At 42.4% G+C, this 13,430-nt stretch overlaps 1 protein-coding gene across 6 annotated transcripts in view; it reads left to right on the plus strand.

The window, feature by feature from the left end:
- The window catches only part of MDN1 (midasin AAA ATPase 1), a 157,922-nt gene that overhangs the window by 120,853 nt on the left and 23,639 nt on the right, over positions 1–13,430 (plus strand). For 5 of the 6 annotated variants that reach the window (XR_003429489.1, XM_027090484.1, XM_027090476.1 and 2 more), the window contains exons 76-86: positions 7–133; positions 1,323–1,428; positions 1,944–2,059; positions 2,927–3,412; positions 3,693–3,919; positions 4,513–4,665; positions 4,842–5,011; positions 5,763–5,924; positions 9,011–9,148; positions 11,551–11,692; positions 12,971–13,146. Coding sequence is in view for 5 of the 6 variants with exons in the window: in XM_027090484.1 (XP_026946285.1) it covers positions 7–133; positions 1,323–1,428; positions 1,944–2,059; positions 2,927–3,412; positions 3,693–3,919; positions 4,513–4,665; positions 4,842–5,011; positions 5,763–5,924; positions 9,011–9,148; positions 11,551–11,692; positions 12,971–13,146 (2,003 nt within the window). In the remaining variant the exon portion in view is untranslated. The remainder of the gene's footprint in view (positions 1–6; positions 134–1,322; positions 1,429–1,943; positions 2,060–2,926; positions 3,413–3,692; positions 3,920–4,512; positions 4,666–4,841; positions 5,012–5,762; positions 5,925–9,010; positions 9,149–11,550; positions 11,693–12,970; positions 13,147–13,430) is intronic. The other variant, XM_027090466.1, reaches the window with a different exon arrangement.

Genomic DNA, 13,430 nt, shown 5'->3' on the forward strand with positions numbered 1-13,430 from the left:
TCCTAGGTTTGTCATATCGCAAAGGTCTTTCCTGGGCCCGTTCAAAAAACCTTCAAGAGATGCTTCATCTTCACCCATTGGATCTCCAGAGCGCATTGTCTATAGTCAGCAGCACTCAGGCAGCTGATTCTAGGTTTGTGTTTGTAATTATAAATGGAGCAAGTCAGCTAAGCCTCCATGGCCTCATTTGCCAAAGTGGGGAGAGGAATACTTCTGTCCTAGTGTTGCCATAAAATTAGCATTTAGAAAAGTGCCTGGCTCAGGACTGGCAGGTGGTGAGCACCCAGTGTTAATTTTCTTTTCTTTTTTTTTTAACCTTCTTTTCTTTCATTAGGATAAAGGTAAGGGACGAATTCGAAATATTGGGTGGTTTGGGCTCTGTTGGGGATCTGGTGGGGTAAGGAAGACAAGGGGCCACTTTGAGTGTTTAAAAGTGTCAGTAGTTAGTTAGTAATTGTTGATTTTCTTCTTTCCATTCCTCTTTCCTCCTTGTATTCATGTCTCCCATTATTTTTTTTGGTCCTTTGATTTTTCCTGAGGTCTCCTCAATTGATTTGAATGTACAGGTGAAAATCTGTGAGAGAATGGCCACACTTTTAGCTGTTCCATGTACATAAACCTAAGTTCCCATTATGTTCTTGAATTTTAGAGCCTATAGACTTTGGAGACAGATGGAGCTCCCTCTGTGTTAGTAACTGGTTGGAAATGAGCTGAGTACAGCATACATGTGTGTTTTCTTTGCTCAGTGGCCCTCTCAGGTGCTTTAAATTTGAGTTCAACACAACACTGTAAAAAGTAGAAATTTTACATAAACATTCTGGATTTTCAGTTTTTCGGGAAAATTTGGCCAAGTGTGCTTGCCTTCCCATGTGGTCGAAAGTTGACTAGAGTGCCCTCCTTTTGATGGGACACATGCTCTCAGGTTCACTGTGGTCAGTAACGGTCCCTCTTGCTTCTCAGCTGTCATCGCCAAGGATCATTTTGTGCTTGGCTGTCCTTAACCATGTATGTTATCTGCATGGGCCCTGTAGGCATCAGAATTTATGATCCCTAGACTCCACTGTCAAGATAGGCATAACGTTTTTATTAAGGAAGCCATATTGTCATAGTTTATTTTCCCACTCTACTTTCAGTGCTAAGTATGTAACACATCCTTTGTATAAAGGACTGATGAGTGGCTGACTGAATGGGTCCTCACAGAAATAAATCTGTTCAGACTCTTGGCTTCTGGTTGCGGCTACATGGACCAGTCTCTGACTCCTCAGGATCTAGGGTGGAGATAGTGGTTTTAATTAAGTAAATCATGTTGGTTTCTTTCCCAGGCTGCTTACAGAAATCTCGTCTTCGTGGGAGGGGTGCCAGAAGTATTTTTATCGCTCTCTTGCACGGCACGCCAGGCTTAGTGCTGTCCTGGCAGCTCCCGCCAAGGTAGGATGATAGAGCCTTGGGATTGCAGGGGCTCAGGGACTCCAGTTCTGTTCATCCAGGGCAGCATCCTCAGACCTGGTCCAGTGATCACAGCCCATTACTGGAAGTGACTGAACTTTTTGCAGTCATTAAACTTACAATATAAGTCAATGTAATTTTGTGCTTAATCAGAGAGCATTTTATAATAAGTTCTGTTATTCAACATTGGCTACTTAAGAAAAATTACGGAAGAAAAACTTCAAATGGAGAATGCTACCCTCAGATCTTTTCCCCCTGTGAATTGAGAGAAGATCACTGATACCCAATTTTGATGTTAAATTAGTTCCTGTTCATGGAACTTCAGTGGAAGCATAATTTGAGATGCGCTGCTCCCAGAGGTGGACGTGTTGCCTCTAGAGGGCAGCGCACCCAGGCTCCGCACCCCCAGCCCCGCCCCAGCAGAGGCTCCCCTCCAGGAGCATGGGACCCAGCACTTCCCAGCGGCCCCTCAGCATGCTCTCTTCTCCCCCTGCCAGGAGATGGGTGTGGGCCACGTGGAGCGGTGTAAAGGGTTCTCGGCGCATTTGACAAAGGTGCTCATCCGACAGCGGCGCTCCCTGACCACGCTGACCGAGCAGTGGATCCTCCTCAGGTATCGCTGACTGGCTGCGTTTGCAGCACGAATCGAGAGTATTATGCGCAGCTCAGAGTTGCTGCACACGCTGCTCCCAACCATGCAGTGAAGTCTGAGGTCCGAAGGGGCAGGTGGGGTTTGCCTTGGCTTGGCCCCTTGCTTTTGGTGGTGATGCCTCTGCCCCCTGGGTTTAGCAGCACCTCTGGGGGATGGTTCGAGGCCGAGTCAGACGGTAAAGACGTTCACGGCTGAACCACACCTGGGTCTGGAATGAGGGCGTCTGTGATGGGCAGTCCATGTGGGCCGAGGGCAGGGTTGCTTTCATGGCATCCGGTGTCTCAGACTCTGGGCACAGATCAGATGTGAGTCGGCTTTCTGGATCACAGAGTTGCAATTTGCTGAACCATACACTGGTGCTCCTCGATAGAAATGGATACTTAAAAGATGAGGACAGGAAGCCTGTCACCATCTGCTGAGTGGATCCTTGGCTGACAGGTAGTATTTCTAGACTGCAATTACTTCAGCTATTTTCTTCTCCACTCATAAGAGTTTTATCTAGCAAAGTCTACTATATTTACTAGATTTGTTTTTAGAAAATAGTGGTTGAAATCACTGTGGTGCTGTGACTGTGTTGGATGTGAGAGGCCTGTAAGGGGCAGGAGATAAGCAGTGAGCACCGATGCTTCTGCTACACTGAAGGATGTGTTTAAGTACTTTGGAAGGCGTTTGAACAGACTTTTTACTTATCTGGAGAATCCTCTCTTCTTGATTATGTGGAAAAGCCCAAACTTCGTTCAGAAATCAGTGAATTTACCGTTACAAACAGCGCGGTGACACAGTTTAAGGTGCCATGTGTTATCCCCATGGGTTTGTTTCTCTGCACAGGAACCTCCTCAGTTGTGTGCAGGAGATTGACAGCAGGCTGACGGGGCCGCCCGTCTACCCCGTGGCCTTCCCCCCTCAGGACGGGGTGCAGCAGTGGACAGAGAGGCTGCAGCACCTGGCCATGCAGAGCCAGATCCTGCTTGAGCAGCTCTCCTGGCTCCTCCAGTGCTGCCCCAGTGCAGGGCCAGCTGCAGGCCAAGGTGATGCCCAGGCACAGGGTCAGCCTTCTGCCCCCTCCCTGGAAGGACCAGAGCTCACCAAGGGGCAGCTTTCTGGAGCAGTGCTGGACCTGATCCCATCAGATCTGATCTACCCATCCCCAGTTCCTGGAAGGCAGCTGCCCTCTGGTTGCCGGATGCGAAAACCAGACCAGCTTTGGCAACAGTCAACTGTGAGATTAACAGAGATGCTGAAAGCCATTAAGACAGTGAAAGCTGATGTTGACAAAATTAGGCAGCAATCTTGTGAGACTCTCTTTCATTCTTGGTGAGTGTGCCTACGTCTTTGCTCTGCCTCTGTGTGTGCGGCGCTTGGTCAGGGTTTAGTAATGGGATGAAATGATGGAAGGGGTCATGCTTCAGTCCTCGGTTTTCCAGTGGACCCTCATAGCACTTTGTGGCATACGTCTAGCTGTAAATCTTTAGATGCAATGAGTTTTAGTGGTTGGAGGGAGGGAGGGAGGGAGGGAGTGTGTGTGTGTGTGTGTGTGTGTGTGTGTGTGTGTTAGCACCTTCCTTTCAACATTATGGCATTTCTGTTGTTGCAGGAAAGATTTTGAAGTTTGCTCTTCTGGGCTGAGTTGCCTGTCCCAGGTGTCAGCTCATTTGCAAGGCCTAGAGTCCTTGTTCATTCTTCCAGGGGTAGAGGGTGAGCAAACAGACCCACAAATGGCATTAGTCAAGAGCCTGGAATATGTAAGAAGAGAGATCAATAAAGCCACAGATGACTTCACTACTTGGAAGACACATCTGCTTACCCCAGGCAGCCAAGGAGGTGAGGACTATTGTTCAGTAAGGGAGTAAAAGCCCAGTGTAGGAACGACATCTTATAGATTTAAGTCCAGGCTGTCCTAAAGACACATTGTGTTTTGTTCTAGACGGATCTGTCCAGGGTTCCAAGGCAGGGAAGTATAGTTGGAACACATAGCTCTTAACTTTTGTTGCCTCTATTGTTTGAGAACCTTGCCTCTGGATTGCCATCACGTTGCGTACTTTATAGCACATGAGTAAGTAGCACAGGCTCGCTGGCTGTTTCAGAAAGTTCTTCCTTAGACTGGAAAGCTGCTGGCTAATGTTTGGACTAAGTTGGTGTTCATATATTCCATCTTAACTATTTTCATATTTTTGGCATTCTTTTAGCAAAATTGTTTTAATACAAGACAATAACCTTATAGGTTTACCTAGGCTGGGAATGTGTCTCTTTCTTCGTTGTACCCAGCACAGCTTGACACTGGCTCAACCATAGCAGGTGTTTACAAGGTGGCTGTTTGTTAAAATGACAAATGAGGATTGTTAATGATTTCCAGAAGCACTGAAACAAATGACTGAGTTTTTAAAAATTTGTTCTGCACCATGTTACTTTACTAGGAAACCAAATGCTGGATGACGGGTTTGTGGAGGATTTTTCAGAGCAGATGGAAACTGCCATCCGGGCCATCCTTTGTGCCATCCAGAACTTAGCAGAAAGAAATAGTAAAAAAACAGAGGCGAACACTCACCAAACAAGACCGCAAGAAGATGGTATGTCTGAGATCAGGAAAATACTAGTTTCTTACTTGATTTAATTTTTATGTTGATGATCTATTTTTGTGGCTAAATATTGAAGGCTAGATGTGGGAAACGATTATTGGATGAATGGAGATGAAAAGAATTTGTTTTCTGTTATTTACCATGTCATTCTTTTCCGTGAATGAAAGAGGCAGCAGGCTTTGAGAGACTGCAGTCAGGACATCTAACAAAACTCTTAGAGGATGACTTCTGGGCCGATGTGAGCACTTTGCATGTGCAGAAAATAATTTCCGCTGTCTCTGAGCTCTTGGAACGGCTGAAATCGTCTGGCGAGGATGGCACAGCAGCGAAGCACACGGTAACCAGTGGTTCCTTACAGGCTGCTTGCTGTCCAAGTGGGCTGAGCAGAGGCAGAGGGGGTTTCACCTTGCTCCATGTGGTGGTCCCAAAGCAGGCCTCCTCGGCAAAATCACTGAGAATCTCTTGATGTCTTTATACGTGTAAACCTCACTGACAAACTTTGGAAAGCTTAGGGCTTGCCGGCTAAGGATTACAGTTGTAAGACGCGTAGGTGCAAAAATGCTGCCCATCCAGAATATCCATTATCTTGGGGTTCTTTCCCGTCCTCATCACATACTCCTGGGTGTTCCATGTTAATGGTGGGTGTTGCCGCCATAACTAAGGCCTAATGGCCGTACTGTGCAAACACCTGTCCCTTCACAGTAAGCCAGAAGAGGATGACGTTATCGTCTCCATAAGTCCACAGAAGCAACTTATTTTTGAGGACTTGTGTGTTATTCTGTAGTATTGCCTCTAGTGCCAACTCTGATTCCCAGTAGAATTTGTATATAAACATATTTTTTAAACACCAAACAACTTTGTTAACTAACTGAGACTTAAGTGACTAAGAATTTAAAGTGTAGTGTTGTGAGGGTTTGTGTAAACGAGGAAGAGATCTCAGTGAGCAGGTGTTATGTACGTGTGTGTAAATAAAATGTACCATTAGTGACCTTTACTACATTGACATAGGTGGTACAACCACCGTCACTACCTAGTCACCCCAGAGGAGACCTGGTGTGAGCAGGCCTTCTGATCTGTTTTGCCCCCAGTTCTTCGCCCAGTCCTGCCGCTTGTTGGTGCGCCTGGTGCCCATGCTCTCCAGGTACTCTGACCTCGTCCTCTTCTTCCTGACTGTGTCTTTGGCAACTCACCGCAGCACTGCAAAGCTGCTCTCTGTGCTTGCCCAGATCTTTACGGAGCTTGCCCAGAAGGTAAGGACTATTTACGTGCAGCACCATGGGGAAGCAGGTACCCATGTATTCCATACCCATTAGTGTTTGGTTTGATGGGATTTTATTTTGGGCCTTCACAAATAGCAGGAGGTGATTTGCTCTCTCTGTGGATTTTTATATATATATATATATATATATATATAATTTATATATATATATTTATATATATATTTATATGTTCATTTATTTATATGTTTTTGTAGGTGGAAAGCATTCTCTCAAAGGTATTAATTACAAAATACAATTTTTTTTCCCTTGGCTGCGCAGCTTGTGGGATCATAGTTCCCTGACCAGGGATTGAACCCAGGCCCTCGGCAGTGAAGCGCAGAGTCCTAACTACTGGACCACCAGGGAATTCCCACTCTCCCTGTGGATTTTTTACTGCTTTGTCTGGCCTCCTTTTACTAATCCTTTTTCCACTAAAGGTTTGGAACCTGAAGGTCCCTCACTGGGGAGCTCCCTAGATTCCAGAGTCTGTCTAAAGGCTGCTGCTTTCTGTTCACACCCTTCTTTCCTGGTCTCCAATTTGAAATCTTCTTCTGATAACTCTGAGCTAGACTTGTAGGACAGATGAATCCTTAAGGCTGTTAAGTTTTCGGTCGTTTATACTAACGCATGCTGAAATGGTAATGGGGCTCTTAATGTTAGGAGGGGCGTCTTTAATAGGGAAGTCATTCATCATTCAGCCATGTACCCAGTGCTGTGAAAATCACTGAAGTTATAGAGATTGTAGACCCTACCCTTGGAATTCAGGAGCAGAGTCAGAACTAACAGGCCCAGCCTGGCATGGTAAGTCCAGTCATAAGGGTGTCCGGTTCTGGGACTCAGAGTGAGTGAGTCACTTAGCCTCAGTTTCCTCATTTTACAAATGGGATTTGCATTTTTGTGAGAATCACCTTCAACTAAGTATATAGTTTTTTGTTTTTGTTTTGTCCCTAGTATTTTAAGATCTTTTCTGAATCTAAGTATAGTATAATAGGTGAGATGCACTTGAGGAAGATAGAAATTTACAAACTGAAGGTGAGGTCTAGGCTTCTTGTAAACAGTCAAGAGTTCTTAGTTCTGAGTATCTGGAATACTGGAAGTGGTTAAAAAAAAAAATGGGAGCAAGCCTGTGCCTTGTATCTAGAGGATAAATATGTACATTTCTTGTGTAATGGATAAATGAACGCCTCTCAGATTTGCCCCCTCTATCTGATGGGCACTGAGCCAGTCTTACATCCCATCACTTCTTGGAGGAAACACTTGCATGTAGAAGACAGTGGAAGGACAGTGTATGTTGAGGGTGCCCTGCGATTTGGGTTAGCTACGTTTGTCCACTTGCACCATTTCTCTTGTCTGACAAGTTCTAGAATGACTGTGGGCTGTCAGACCTGTGTGTGTTTGGGGGTAGCGGTGTGGGGTAGAAGTGGTTTTGATGAAAGCAGAGTGTTGGGAGCTCAGTGGCTGTCCCAGCTGCAGCCACTGTAGTAACGTGACCTGCAGAAGGACATCCTGAATCTCCTTCCTTTATGGTTATTCTGCCTGCATCTAAACATATTTCTTTAAAATAGTGTATCTCACTGTCTTAGCCAAAATGTATTTTTCAGTCGACTTTCTAAGAATACATGTCCTGAAGGTGAGTTTGCCTTTCCATTCATTTAAATGTCCGAATTGTGTTCCTATCCTCTCTGAGGAGTGCTGAGGGAACTTGAAAGTAGGTTAGACACAGTGCTAAGATAATAGATTTAGGGGAATTCCCTGGTGGTCCAGGACTCTGAGCTTCCACTGCAGTGGGGACACAGGTTCAATCCCTGGTCAGGGAACTAAGATCCCGCGTGCTATATGGCGAGGCCAAAAAAAAAAAAAGATAATAGATCTTGGTTGTGATTAAAGCACTTAATCCATAGGAAACTAGTTCTGTGTAACTAAGTCACAATCAGTGTTTGCTGGTCTTGGAACTTGGTCTTGTTAGTTGACAGCTTATTTGTAGTACATTCTCATCCTTAGATTGGCTTGATAGCTTGATCTTGATAGCTTGTACTTTCTCTGATAAAATTTCTGATTGAGAGCCATTATTTTCTTCTTTTTCTATTCACTTTTGTCCCACACACTAGTAATTGATATTTGGTTTTTTTGTTTGTTTGTTTGTTTTGCGGTATGCAGGCCTCTCACTGTTGTGGCCTCTCCCGTTGCGGAGCACAGGCTCTGGACGCGCAGGCTCAGCGGCCATGGCTCACAGGCCCAGCCGCTCTGCGGCATGTGGGATCTTCCCGGACAGGGGCATGAACCCGTGTCCCCTGCATCGACAGGTGGACTCTCAACCACTGTGCCACCAGGGAAGCCCTGGGCTATTTTCTGACATGAAATACAGTTTTATTAACTCTTCACAAGTCTTGCTGTGTCTGACCTTGTTCTTAACTCTAGACCCCATTGCCATGCTGGGTGCCAGGGTGCCAGGTGCCTTGGCAGCAAACAGCCCAGGCTAGATACAGCATGTTCCCTGAGAGTGACAGATTCACTTCAAGAGCTGAAGGGGAAGGCATGTTTTTTTGTATTGTAATAAACATGACTTTATTTGAGGAGCATCACACAAAATTTTCTTCAGTGAAAGGAAATGAAATCTCTCACTTGTAGCATCTGCTTTCAAGTTGCTGTATCTCCGGGGTTACATGTCTTCTCTCCTTCCTTTCAGGCTTACTAATTTGAGAAGTAAAGGACAAGACCCCTTTGGGATTTAGACACTGAGAGTTTCTGTGCCGCACCCCGCCCCATAACTTGCTCCTTAAATACCGTCCTAATGTATACCTCATTCAGATTTTTGTCTTGGCAGATGACAAATTACTACACACCAGAGGCCTCCACAGAGTCTCAAAACCTTGTATATTAAAACTGATGTCAAGCTTTGAAACTGCATAATAACTGTTGTCACCAACAAAAGTCTACTGTACTTCAATCAGATTTAAAATACTGAGCTAGAAAAGAATTAATCATTTATTTACAGTATTTCCTCCTGCAGCAGGACTGGAAATCCCTTCTTTATTGCTTTTTTTTTTAACCTAACTTTCACTCTTTTTATTTTTGAGGGATTTTGCTTGCCCAAAGAATTTATGGAAGATTCAGCGGGAGAGGGAGCGACTGAGTTCCATGACTACGAGGGAGGTGGGATTGGAGAAGGCGAGGGCGTGAAGGATGTGAGTGACCAGATAGAAAATGAAGAACAGGTACGTTTTCACAGGCATGAAATATGTATATAGTTTACAGAAGCTCACTCCTTTTTCACTATTTAAATTACATATATAAATGGTTTTTCTACTAGGTTAATGGTTTTCAAACTGTGATCCAGGCACCTAAGAATACTGGAGCTTAGGGAGTGGATGTAAATTAAAAGCTTAAAGACCACAGAAAAGAACTTTGGCAGCGCAGTCATTGGTTGTAGCTATAATTTGGGAGGGAAATGATTTAAAAATTTTTTATTTTAAATGGGAAAACTTTTGCTGATGACTTGTAAGGGAGCATTTTTGGTAGTGGTTCATTTAGGGATTAAAAAGCTTGGCTATTTTAAGTGATAATTGCATTAAACAACAATGCCAGTGTTTGCTGTTAATAGGTTTTATTGTTGTATGTCTTTAAGACATGGTGAAATTTTTAAAATCTATATCCTTTTTTATTTGGAATCAAGAATGCTTTTGAAATATTTAGATGCTTTGGACTAAGATTGTTGTGTTGCTTTTTTAAATTCCAATCTCATTTGGGAGTGTTTTTTTAAACACACTACTTTTATTTGGATTAATCAACTGTGACTTGAAGAAAGAAGAGGTAGTGGAATTACTTTTTATCACTTATATTCTAAATTTAGAGCACTGCATAAGTTTCTATTTAAAGTATGGTTATACTTATTGAAAATAAAGGAACAAACCAATCCAAGCTTCCTCTCTTCCTTTGAAGGGAAAATTGGAAAGAAATAAAAAAAACAAAAGAGTAATGCTAGCGTTTATGTGGCATAGCTCTCATGTACATTATGTGTGTGGATATATATACACAGATAACATACACATTATTGTTATTTTGGCCTTTTTCTGTATTTCTCAAATTTAACTTAATTAGCACACAGTAATTTGTTAATGGAAAAATAAAGGAAAAAGTAAACCTAACAGAAAAGTACAAATCCAATGTAAAAAACATTAAGTGGGATAGAAAGCTATCAAAACAATTTGGCAGTATCTAATAAATTTTAAATTGTGTGTGTTCTTTGACCTAGGAATTCCATGTTTTCTTGTACAAATGCTAATAAGGGTCCAGGATAATAAATATGTGTATAATGGAGTGTGTTTATACAAGGATGCTCACTACAGCATTATTTATACTGGTGAAAATTGTGAATTATTTAAATTACGATACTACTCATGCAGAGCAATACTATAATTAAACACAATGAGATAGGTTTATAAGTGACAACATGGAAGTATATCTAGGAGACATTTTTTAACTTAAATAAAAAAGCAGATGGCAAAACAGTTTGTCAGGCATAATCCCTTTTTGTTGAAGAAGATGCGGGAGGCCGGTATTGGTATACCCCATCTATATTTCTAAGTATCTGTTGGTGTACTTACAGATTAAAGTATGTGCCAGAACATCACCAGTGGTAATTTCTTTGGGAGTTTTGGAGGATGGTGGTGCTGGAGGAACTTTATTCTTTCTGTTTTGCTTAGAAATTTTTAAGTGAGATTGTATTACTTTTGTATCTTAAAAAAAGAACTTTAAAAATTCAGCTATAATGAAACATAACAATGTGAATCTTTTGCCCCCAATACAGTGTAGATTATGTAGGAATATATAGTTTAAGGAAAAGTGAAGAAAATTACATTCACTGGCGAGGGATAAATTAGGAGTTTGGGATTAACAGACACACACTACTGTATATAAAACAGGTAAACAACAAGGACCGACTGTATACCACAGGGAACTATATTAAATATCGTGTAATAACCTACAATGGAAAAGAATCTGAAAAAGTGTGTATGTGTACACTTTGCTGTACATCCGAAACTAACACAACATTGTACATCAACTATACTTCAATAAAAAAATAAAATAAAAAGGAAAGTAGTAGGGGGAAAAATTACATTCACAGTTGGGTAATGTCTATGAGAGATCAAAGTGACAAAACAGATATTAAATTTATGGGCAATATAATAAGACTGATGAATTTTCTTTTACCCTACAGAGGATGCATAGTCTTTTTTAATATGTATGGATTAAAAAAAAAAAAATTCAGGGAAATTCCCTGTCGGTCCAGTGGTTAGGACTCTGTGCTTCCACCGCAGGTAGCCCAGGTTCAATCCCTGGTCGGGAGACTAAGATCCCACAAGCTGCATGGCTTGGCAAACAGACAATTCTCATGAAGAAAACCTCAACAAAATTCTATATTCTCTAACAAAAAATGTAATAAAACTGGAAATTAATTACAGAAATGTTAAAGCAAGTCACAAATTATGTGTATTTTCTCTCCCCAGAGATAATTTTATACCGTTAATCTTGGCATTTATATATTCTATTTAGAGCTGAATAAACATTAGTAGTGTTACAGTGTGCATTTATGTTTCTGTAATGCTTTTTGATATAGGCAGAAGATACATTTCAGAAGGGTCAAGAAAAGGATAAAGAGGATCCTGACTCAAAATCAGACATTAAGGGGGAGGATAATGCCATTGAGATGTCAGAAGACTTTGATGGGAAAATGCATGATGGGGAGCTTGAAGAACAAGGTTTGAGATTATCTGTCACTTCATTCTTATTCTTGAAAAATAAATATTTTATACAGGAAATTACATATTTCCAATAAGGAGCCTATTATACTCTTTTGGAACAAGTTGGTTACTCTGCATAACTGCAGGTGGAAACATCAGTACATGCCTGTGCCATCCCCACCTCTGGTCAGAAGTCTCTAGTCCATTTTGGAGATTCTGCTCTTGAGTAAGCGGAGACGCTGCCTCTGATGTTCTGGCTGCCTCCTGTGCCAGATCAGTGACTCCGCAGAGTCCTTCAGGGAAATCCAGAAGAGCAGGGAGGTGATCCCTGGCAGAGCTTGGCTCTCAGCTCAAGTTAAATTGTTCTGGGGAGGGTTTTTTAAATATATATATTTTTCTAATTACAAAATTAGTAGACATTTGTTGTAGATGATTTGGAACAAAAATGCAGAAACCAAATTGATACCCTTTAGGCCTACCACCCAAATAAATCACTTAATCAGTTTTGGGTTATTTCCATTTCTTGCATGTATATATATAGACCCAGAGACCATAAGTGGTTCTATAGTCTGCTTTTTTCATTTAACTTATGAACATTACATGTCATTGAAAATTATTTGATAATAAGATTTCTTACAGCACATTATCATCTATCGTGTTGGAACCACAATTCAACTATTGCCCTCAATTTCTGTCCAAAGTTTAATCTGAAATACAGTGTCTTACTTTAAGTGAATGCCTTGCAGAAATGATACCTGACCTCAGAGTAGAAGAATGTATGCATGCCTAAGTAGTGTTTAAGGGTATAACCTTTGTCAAAGTAGACCTTGAACGAAGACAAAGGCAAGAAAATTCTGGTTAATTGAGCTAGACACATGATTTGAGATGTTGGGTAAAATCATTGACATAGAGTATGTTGGAGATGGGGAGGAACCTTGGAAATTTCGTAGTCCCGCCTCATCATTTCCCAGGTAAGAAACCAAAACCCAGTGAGGTTGCTGAAGTCCCATAATGAACATTCTCCCAGCACCAGAACTAGGCATCCTGACAGCTGTTCCACCACCCTCCTTACAGTCTGTCGACATAACACGTCACAGACCTCCTTCCTCGTCCAAACAGTCTGCAAAACACAGTAGGACTACTTGAGATCTAAAGCATCTCCTCTAGGGTGTTCTGTAGAAACAGGCAGTAAATCCCAGGTAGGACCCTTGCCTGGCCCTTGCCTCTCCTACATACACAGGAACAGATCAATTTGGGGATCTGCTGAACTAAGCTCATTGCCTTCTTCCCTTTCAGAAGAGGATGATGAGAAATCAGACAGTGAGGGTGGAGACCTGGATAAACAGATGGGCGATCTGAATGGTGAGGAAGCTGACAAACTAGATGAGAGGCTTTGGGGTGATGACGACGGTGAGGAAGATGAGGAGGAAGAAGACAGTAAAACTGAAGAAACAGGACCAGGAATGGATGAGGTAATTAAAAGATTCCCTCCATCACATAGTCCCTAGGTTGAGAGGAGGCAGTCTTCCTCCCAAATACCACTCCCTGCTGTTCACTGCTCATCCTTTTCTGTCTTGGTTTTTCTTCTTCTGTTTCTTCCATCTCTGTTTCTTCTTTTTCCTCTGCTATCTAGGTTATCGATTGTCTTCACAGCTAAAAGAGTAACCTGACCTGCATGTTCACGACAACCCCCCACCCCCGCTGTTCACACACCTGCCCTCACTGCTGCCATCCGGGCAGACCTGCACGTTCCCTC

This window comes from Aethalodelphis obliquidens, unplaced genomic scaffold (assembly GCF_003676395.1).
Source record: "Aethalodelphis obliquidens isolate GAN/ISIS:26980383/991018 unplaced genomic scaffold, ASM367639v1 scaffold3, whole genome shotgun sequence".
Classification (NCBI taxonomy): Eukaryota; Metazoa; Chordata; class Mammalia; order Artiodactyla; family Delphinidae; genus Aethalodelphis; species Aethalodelphis obliquidens.